Source organism: Lipotes vexillifer, unplaced genomic scaffold, assembly GCF_000442215.2.
Source record: "Lipotes vexillifer unplaced genomic scaffold, Lipotes_vexillifer_v1.1 scaffold184, whole genome shotgun sequence".
Classification (NCBI taxonomy): domain Eukaryota; kingdom Metazoa; phylum Chordata; class Mammalia; order Artiodactyla; family Lipotidae; genus Lipotes; species Lipotes vexillifer.
In genome coordinates this window covers 34,660-44,236 of record NW_006783561.1, presented here as the reverse complement: position 1 = coordinate 44,236, position 9,577 = coordinate 34,660, and the positions used below count along the sequence as shown (strand labels likewise).

The window sequence follows — 9,577 nt, the reverse complement described above, 5'->3', positions numbered from 1 at the left end:
TCCCTACACTCAACCCTGAAATTACTTCAAACAGGCTCTTTTGCCAACACTAATAAATTCATTAATAACTTATCATTGATTTACCACTGACTGAGAATTAAAGAGTAAAATGCAAACTTGGAAATCTAAAATCGTCTCCAATTGGTTGTACAATAGAAATTTTATATAAATAAATGCAATCCTGAAATCATATAAACACTAAATATTCATAGCAGCTAAATCTAAAGAGTTCAACAAAACAATCTTTTAAAAAATATTTAATGCATATCTAACATGTCCTAGGCACTGTTCTAGGCAGGGGATACAAAGAGTGAACAAAACAGACAAAACCCTCTGCTTTGTGGAGCTTATATTCTGATAAATGCATATAATTTTTTTTTTTTTTTTTTTTTTAACGGTACGCGGGCCTCTCACTGTTGTGGCCTCTCCCGTTGCAGAGCACAGGCTCCGGACGCACAGGCCCAGCGGCCATGGCTCATGGGCCCAGCCGCTCCGCGGCATGTGGGATCCTCCCGGACCGGGGCACGAACCCGTGTCCCCTGCATCGGCAGGCGGACTCTCAACCACTGCACCACCAGGGAAGCCCAATGCATATAATTTGAATAATATGAACGTGGCCTTTTCCTACAGAAATTACTAAAAAGGTAGATAAATATTTTATGCCCAAACTATAGATAGCTCTTATAGCAGTTCATCACACAATCACATAAAAAGATTTTGAGAACGTTTATAACACAGAGATACATTAAGCCACTGACTTCAAAACAATATCTTGTCAGAGAATGTGAGAAAGGTCAAGTGCCCTAAAATTTATCTGCCTAAAGTGAATCTGCGATTCACTTGGAAAAGAAGGTATTAGCTAGGTTTTGGTAAGGGTATTAGATGTTAGGTAACTCTTAACAGATCTTAATTTATATCCCCAACCAAGCAATTGAAATAATCCAGATATCAGGACTGTGCAGATTGACAAAAACAGTGAGTCTAGCAGGAACAAGATTTTGATACCCTAGAGTTGTACTATTCAATACGCTAAATACAAGTCATGTGTGGTTAACTTTGAATTAATTAAAATTTTAAGTCAGCTCCTCAGTCACATTAGCCACACGTCAAGTGCGCAGTAGCCACATATAGCCTGTAGCTGCAATACTGAACAGTGTACATACAGAACATTTCCCACACTGCAGAAAGTTCTATTGGACAGTGCTGCTCTAGGGAATCAGAAGAGGCACACGACTCCTGGGAAAAAACAAAACTTTCTAAAGAGGGCTATAAAAAGTGGCAATTTAAGGAATTCCTTGGCAGTCCAGTGGTTAGGACTTGGCATGCTCAATGGCAGGGGTCTGGGTTTGATACCTGATCGGGGAATCGGGGAACTAAGATCCCTGAAGCCCCGCAGGGCAGCCAAAAAGAAAAAAAAAAGAAGTGGCTATTTATAATAATAGCAAAAAATAAGTTTTCTTCTCCGTCCCTTGGCTATTTTTTAAATTTAAAGAAGTTCTCAGTGTGACCGTCAGTGTGATTTCCTCCCTAAGATTATCCTTTAGAAAAGGATTCTCAGACCTCCCTGGTGGCGCAGTGGTTAAGAATCCGCCTGCCAGTGCAGGGGACATGGGTTTGAGCCCTGGTCCGGGAAGATCCCACATGCTGCGGAGCAACTAAGCCAGTGCGCCACAACTACTGAGCCTGCACTCTAGAGCCCGCGAGCCACAACTACTGAGCCTGAGAGCCAAAACTACTGAGGCCTGCGCGCCTAGAGTACGTGCTCCACCACAAGAAAAAAGCCACCACAATGAGAAGCCTGCGCACCGCAACGAACAGTAGCCCCCGCTCGGCGTAACTAGAGAAAGCCCCTGCGCAGCAACGAAGACCCAACGCAGCCAAAAATAAAATAAACGACAAAAAAATCCGCCTGCCAATGTAGGGGACACGGGTTCGAGCCATGGTCCAGGAAGATCCCACAGGCTGCGGAGTAACTAAGCTCGGGCGCCACAACTACTAGGCCTGCAATCTAGAGCCCGTGAGCCACAACTACTGAGCCTGTGTGCCACAACTACTGAAGCCCACGTGCCTAGAGCCCATGCTCCGCAACAAGAGAAGCCACCGCAATGAGAAGCCCACGCATGGCAAGGAAGAGTAGCCCCCGCTCCCCAGCTTGCTGCAACTAGAGAAAGCCCCCACGCAGCAATCTTGGGCCAATGCAGCCAAATAAATAAATAACAAATTTTTAAATAAATAAAACGAGCTCTCTAAAAATGGGCTCATACTTGAAAGAAAGAAAGAAAGAAAGAAAGAAAAAGAAAGAAAGAAAGAAAGAAAGAAAGAAAGAAAGAAAGAAAGAAAGAAAGAAAGAAAGAAAAGAAAGAAAAGGATTCTCACCGTTAGAATCCGGAGTGAAAAAGATACGCAATTCTAGTTGCAGCCTCTGAGGCTTCCCTCTATCAAGGAAGGGCTCTGTCCTCTGGGCCGCGAAGTCTGTGCACACTGGGCATTGGGCTGAACTCCTACTGCCACTCAGCGGAGAGAAGAGACAAGGGCTCCTTTGCCAGTTTGGCGGTTGCCGAGCGACGGAGACAGTGCCGGGCCTAGCCTAAGGAGGAGGGCGCAGACTGAAAGATGCTGAGGGATCTGTAACAACGCCGCCTTCTATTGGCTGAAGAGCGCTCGGCCATTGCCATGAGCCAATGAGAAGACGCATACGGATGACGTCAGACGCCATGCGACTCCTCCCACCCACTCTCTAGCGACGCGTCTAGAGACCACCGAAACCCACCTCAAACCCTTTGGTGGAGACGTCTGTATTACCGCATGTTTACCTCGCAGCTCGCGCTGCTGCAGGTGTTCTTCCTGATGGTCCCCGAGGGGGTCCGGCCTCAGCCATCTCCGTCCCCGTCTGGGGCAGTGTCCACCCAATCGGACCTGGGGCCAAGGACGCAGGGCGAGACCCTTCAATCCTTCTCGGAGGTGCCTGGCGTCTCTACAGTGAGTCCTACTGTCGTGACTCCCTCGGCGCCTGGGAATAGGACCGTGGATCTCTTCCCAGGTGAGGGGAGAGGATGCGGGGTTGGAAACTGCTGACTTAGATCCAAATTCTGTGAACAAAGTGAATTCCCATAAAGTAAGGAGTGGGGCTGTTGGAAGAAGGGGAATTAACACCTGGAAGAGTTTGGGGATCCACACCCCATTTGCTCTGCTTTATGTTGTACTTTTATAGTCTTACCGATTTGTGTCTGTGACTTGACTCCCGGTGCCTGCGATGTGAATTGCTGCTGCGACAGGGACTGCTATCTTCTCCATCCCAGGACAGTTTTCTCCTTCTGCCTTCCAGGCAGCGTGAGGTGAGCTGCGATGCTCAGGTTGAATCCTAAAGGGGATTGGGGCTGTAGAATAAGTAGCATTTGGAAGTAGGAAGAGTTAGGCTTCGTGCCTCCCACCCCCACTTCCACTCCTGGGAATGGAACTACCTTGGTTTTTCCCAGGAGAGCCGTTCCACTTCTGATGCTCTAGAGCAGGGCTGGCCAATAGAATAGGATCTTCGTATTGTCCTGTGGCTGCCCAAGGAGTCCTCTCTTTGGCATCTGACTGCTACTGGTGGGGCACCCTTCTTTGGACCTAATCCTCATATTAAATGTATCTATTCTCCCTCCTGTTTCCTCAGGTCTTCAAGTTGGGTGTGTGTAGACAACTCTCTTATCTTCCGAAGTAATTCCCCGTTTCCTTCAAGAGTTTTCATGGATTCAAATGGAATTAAGCAGTTTTGTGTCCATGTGAACAGCTGTGAGTAGAAATAAGTTGGCTATTCCTATTGCCTAACATTTACTGAGGGTTAGCTTAGTCCCTGACGTTTATTCCTTTTCTTTGTTTTTTAAACTTTTTTTCCCCCTTTGGATCTCTATCATGCTCCCTCTCCTTCCACCTGTCCCCCTGCCCCTCTGTTTTCTCTTATTAGTGAACATTGGCAATCTCTTTTGCCCTCTTGGCTGTGGATCAGAAAGCCCATACAGAACTTTAATTTCAGTCAGCCCTCTTAGCTCAGAGGATTACAGATAGACTATATCTCCCACTTGCTACAATCTCCATGAAGGGGCTCACTGAATCCCCCAGTGCCTGACATAAGAGGCACCAAATAATACGTGAATGAATGTCTTTGACAAATGAGTCTACATCAACCTTGTTTTTATTTTATGAGGCAACAATATAGGGGAAAGAGCATTTGACTTGGGTCTCAGCCCTTCATTTACTTACCAGCTGCACAGTCTTGAACAAATTTCCAGGCTCATTTCTTCAACTGCAGGATGAGAAATAATATCACTAATTCTGAATGTGAAAGTGCTGTATAACTGTAGAGTGCAATAAAAATGAAAGGTAGTTGTTATTAAGGTTTTTAAATAGACTTAGATGGCTTCTGGGGTGGCGCAGTGGTTAAGAATCCGCCTGCCAATGTAGGGGACACAGGTTCGAGCCCTGGTCTGGGAAGATCCCACATGCTGTGGAGCAACTAAGCCTGTGCGCCACAACTACTGAACCTGTGTGCCACAACTGCTGAAGTCCATACACCTAGGGCCCGTGCTCCACAGCAGGATAGGCCACCGCAGTGAGAGGCCTGTGCACCGCAGGGAAGAGTGGCCCCCACTCGCCACAACTAGAGAAAAGCCCAGCAGCGAAGCAGGCAGCAAATACCCAACGCAGCCTAAATAAATAAATAAATAGACTTAAAAATTGGTTGGTGATGAGTATAATATTTTTAAAGATGTACATCTAATATATCTTTTTTTAATTTATTGTCTAAGAAGCAAGATAATGTTCTCACATAAAATAGACTTAAATGTCCCTTACACTCTGGAAGTCAGCTCATCCTGGTTTCATCTGTTAGAAAATAAATTGCAAAACTATATTTGTTTCCTAAAGCAACCACGTTTGGGTTTGAGGGGACTTGAATCTGGAAGCAGTTATCAGGAGCTTTGCGGCCATTCAGGTTGTGAGAAGGTAAAAGGAGCAAGGCAAATGCTGCATTTTAAACTAAGGCTGCAGGGCTTCCCTGGTGGCGCAGTGGTTGAGAGTCTTCCTGCTAGTGCGGGAGACACAGGTTCGAGCCCTGGTCTGGGAGGATCCCACATGCCGCGGAGCAGCTATGCCCGTGAGCCACAACTACTGGGCCTGCGCGTCTGGAGCCTGTGCTCTGCAACAAGAGAGCCCGCGATAGTGAGAGGCCCACGCACCGCGATGAAGAGTGGCCCCCGCTTGCCACAACTAGAGAAAGCCCTCGCACAGAAACGAAGACCCAACACAGCAAAAGTAAATTAAAAATAAATTAATAAAATAAAGCTGCAGCTGCCTCATCCTTTCCAAATCTCCCATTGCCTTCTAGTTCTAGCCTCATTAAAATGCTCCAGGGATATCGCAGTAGCGTTCAACTGGTGCTGCCTGCTTTTAATCCCCTCCTGCTTCCCATGCCATACTGTTTCCAGACCAGTGTTTCTGAACTTTCTTTCCCCAGAAACACCTGAGAGTCACTCCTTTAGAACTTATATGATACTTTGAATTGTTATCATTTTATATGAATGTTGTGTCAGCATTGTCAGCTGACACAGCGCATAGAAAGGATGGACCATATCTTTGCCCACAGTGCTTAATATTTGCTGATAATAATCATCAGTAACAGACATTGTTAGAGGCTGTACAACATGATGGAGTGGGAAAAATCCTAGACCAGGAATCGAGAGATCTGTGATCTACACCTGGCTCTGCCAGATGGCTCTGTGGCCTTTTGCAACTCATTTACCTCTTAGGATCCAAATTTCCTAATGGAATTGGACCAGATGATCTCTGGGCTTCCTTCCACATCTGAAATTGTATCAATCTAAGTCTAAATACCTTTAAGCCCTGTTGGGTATAATATACCATATATGATGGTAGAAATTTTAGGTAGAAATTCTATTTATCCTTAGCCTGTGCTTCTTATCTGCATTATTCCTGCTTACCATCACTACCACCAATATCCCTGCACTACAGTGAGAGACAAAATGTTAATGTTCTCTTACTCTTTTAAGCCATGAAAAAAATATTCAGATGGATATTTTCCATCTCAATGTACCTTTTTTTTTTTTCTTTTTTTTTTTTTTTTTTTTTTTTTTTTTTTTTTGGTCCGCGGGCCTCTCACTGTTGTGGCCTCTCCCGTTGCGGAGCACAGGCTCCGGGTGCGCAGGCTCAGCGGCCGTGGCTCACGGGCCCAGCCGCTCCGCGGCATGTGAGATCCTCCCAGACTGGGGCACGAACCCCAGTACCCTGCATCGGCAGACGGACTCTCAACCACTGCACCACCAGGGAAGCCCATCAACGTACCTTCTTTTTTAGCTTAACTTTTCTTTCATTTATAAAGATAGAAATAACTACATTTTTTAATGAGGTAAGTATTTCTTCCATATGGTTTTCAGGGTATGAGTTCTGAAGGAAATATTAAACAGCTCCTGGAAGCTTTAAAATTTGAACATTTCGGATCAGAGATGGAAGAAGGTGGTCTGCAGACCAGCAGCACTAGCATCACCTGTTCCAGAGCAAGGCTTTTCAATCCTAATATGCACCCACATCACCTGAGATCTTGTTAACATGCACGTTCTGATTCAGTAGTTCTGGAGCATAGCTTAAGATTCTGAATTTCTGACAACATCCCAGGTAATGCTGGGGCTGCTAGTCTGTGCACCACACTTTGAGTAATAAAGATCTAGGAGACAGATAGAAAGTGAGTAGCCTGAAAGGGCCCAGAATTGAGAGTTATCTTCATTTCGTGTTCCGTCAGAAAGCTGAAAAGTCAAATGAGTAGGACTTTGTGATCACAGAGGATAAAGGTCAAGCTTATGTTATGTGGCATCTTCATTAGGTTTTGGTGATACATGTCTTGATTTCCTTTTGAATCTGTCCAAATGACCGTAATTATGAAGAAAGAAAGAAACTAGTATGGGCCAATTTTCTGCTACATCCCTTTTTCAAGTTAGCAGAAAACTTGGGTGGTAAAGCAGTGTTGTTCATTACAGGCCACCCTCTGGGCAGGGGAGAATGTCAGAGGCTTTTACCTACATCTCTCTCCTGGTTCTGAAGTGCCGTAAGGAGATGGCTGCAGGAGCTTGGATAGATTTATACATTGCTATAATATAAATTACAGAATTGTTAGAGAAAATACCCTTTGAGTGTATTTGAAAAATCTTGAATGTAGAAATTATAAGGTGAAAGGAATAAAATACAACAAATCCATATACTTGAGAGATGGAAGCCTTATTATGAGGACTGGTTAGTTGAAGTTTAGAGGAGATTGGAAGACTTGGAGAGGACAAGTCAAATATCGTCTCCAACTCTGCCATCTTCCTATGGAAACAGTACCATTTTGTTGTACTAGAGACTCCTCTGGTATAGGACAAATGTGTGCATTACTGAGACTCCTATTTTCATCACAAATTGCTAATCATACACGTTCCTGGCATCAGAGGCATGGAACTGACTGGCATTCGTTGGTCATATTCTTATCTCAGCTCTTAATACTAAAGCAATAATTCAATTAACAAATTACAAATAAATTATTAGGTGATAGAAATCAAAATTGTTATTATCTCTGAAGATGGCGTATTGATTGGGAACCTGGGAAAATGTTCTGAGTGGTAGTAATAAAAGTATATAAATGTTTAAAAATTCTTTGAGTTTATGCTTGAGATTAGTGCATTTGCATACTTTACTGTGTATATTTTACACCTCAATAAAAATATTTTTAAAGATTAGTTTCTTGGTATGCCAGATACTTAAAAATGATTTTATTTTATCTAAACCCCTTTTCTTTTTAAAATTATTTTAGCAAAATTAACCTATTTCCAGAAGCTCCAAAAGGTCAATGCAACCAGCTTCCAGGCCCTGGCTACAGAGTTTGGAGGTGAATCATTCACTTCAACATTCCAAACCCAGTCACCACCACCTTTTTACAGGGTGAGCCTACGGAAGGGGGAGGGATCGTTTGGTTTTGTTTTTCCCCACATACTGACAATTGATGAGGTATCTTTGAGATACCTACCTGCAACTAGGTAAGCCACTGTCAGCTCTTTTGGAGGGCATTATTGTCCATGTTAACAACCTATTGAGTTAACTTTTGTTTCTGCTTATTCTTTTCTGGTGGAGTTCAGCCCAATCTCACTGAATAAATTTCTGCTATACTTTGTTTAGGCTGGGGACCCCATTCTGACTTACTTCCCCAAGTGGTCTGTAATAGGCTTGCTGAGGCAGCCTGCAGGAGTCGGAGCTGGGGGACTCTGTGCTGAGAGCAATCCCGCAGGTGAGCCTGGAGTACAAGCGCCAGCCTTTTTGTTCAGTTTAAGATAGGCTTTCTCATGTACCACTCCCTTAATTCTAAGGTTTCCTGGAGAGTAAAAGTACAACCTGTGCTCGTTTCTTCAAGAATCTGGCAGATAGCTGTACCTTGGATCCCACCCTCAACGCTGCCTCTTATCATAACTTCACAGTCTTGAAGGTGGGTGTCCCTTCTCTCCCCACTGTCACCGCCGTGGACTTAAAAAGTTATCATGCTTCCCACAAGCACTGAACTGGAAGTCAGGATGCCCAAGAGCTATGTAGAAGGCAGAGGGCCTAAAAGCCCTGTCATCTGAAGAAAGATGAAAGAAGTAGGGATAGATAGGATAAGAGGTTCTCACCTTTCTGGCTAGTGGAATTTGCTAGGGGAGGTAGGATGGGGTGACATCTCACTATTTCACCAAAACTTCTTGCTTTTGCTGTTTGTTAGAGCTCTACTCAGAGTAGGTGGGCATCACAGTCCATCCAACCTCCGCTGAGCCCTGCTTAGGGCATTTTAGTGTAAGGAAGAGTCAGGTAGAAAAAAAATGTTGATTTTTTTTTTCCCCCAAATGAGAAACCACAAGCTCCTGGAGATTTTATGTTAAGATATATGCACACTTATGTCCTTGCTGTTCTCTTATATTAGGTTCCAAGAGGTTTGAGTGATCTGCAGAATACAAAGGTATGATGCTTTTTATCAGGAAAAATGAAAGAGACTATTTGGCCCCTTTACATCTGAGGCAGTCTCACTCTAGATTGTAATGGTGAAAGAGAATGTGTTTGTGATGCATCAGACTGTTCAAGTATGAGTCTAAAAGAGTGTTTTTCTTTTTGTTCTATATAATTAATAAGCATCATATGAAATAAGAATCATATGAAATAAGAATCATAAGGTATTAGGTAAGTTTGAGAAACTTCGGGTAAATAAAGTTAAACATTATATTTAGGATGGACTACTTGAAGTCTTTAATATGCTAGAGGGTCTTCTTAATCTCTAAGAGGGAAGTGCCAGATATAGTATTTCTAAAACTTATTTGACCATGGAAGCTTTATTTTATATCTAATAGAAGTAATGTTCCAAAAAATATGTTTTGAGAAGTGCTGAATTAGAATGACTTTTGAACTTAAGTTGTAGACTGGCAATGGAAGGAGAGAGGAAGGTGATGGTCAAAAGGGAAAAATACTCATTTCAGCATAATATGTAACTAGAAGAAAAAGTGCTGCTTTCAATTTTAATTGATTTGCCTCTTTC

At 43.5% G+C, this 9,577-nt stretch overlaps 1 protein-coding gene across 1 annotated transcript in view; it reads left to right on the top strand.

Moving 5' to 3' along the window:
- Positions 1 to 2,805: 2,805 nt before the first annotated feature.
- Positions 2,806 to 9,577, top strand: part of TCTN3 (tectonic family member 3) — a 28,037-nt gene continuing 21,265 nt past the window's right edge. Inside the window, exons 1-7 of the mRNA XM_007456172.1 lie at positions 2,806 to 3,040; positions 3,212 to 3,335; positions 3,656 to 3,774; positions 7,838 to 7,965; positions 8,200 to 8,308; positions 8,388 to 8,503; positions 8,972 to 9,007. Coding sequence (XP_007456234.1) covers positions 2,806 to 3,040; positions 3,212 to 3,335; positions 3,656 to 3,774; positions 7,838 to 7,965; positions 8,200 to 8,308; positions 8,388 to 8,503; positions 8,972 to 9,007 — 867 coding nt within the window. The remainder of the gene's footprint in view (positions 3,041 to 3,211; positions 3,336 to 3,655; positions 3,775 to 7,837; positions 7,966 to 8,199; positions 8,309 to 8,387; positions 8,504 to 8,971; positions 9,008 to 9,577) is intronic.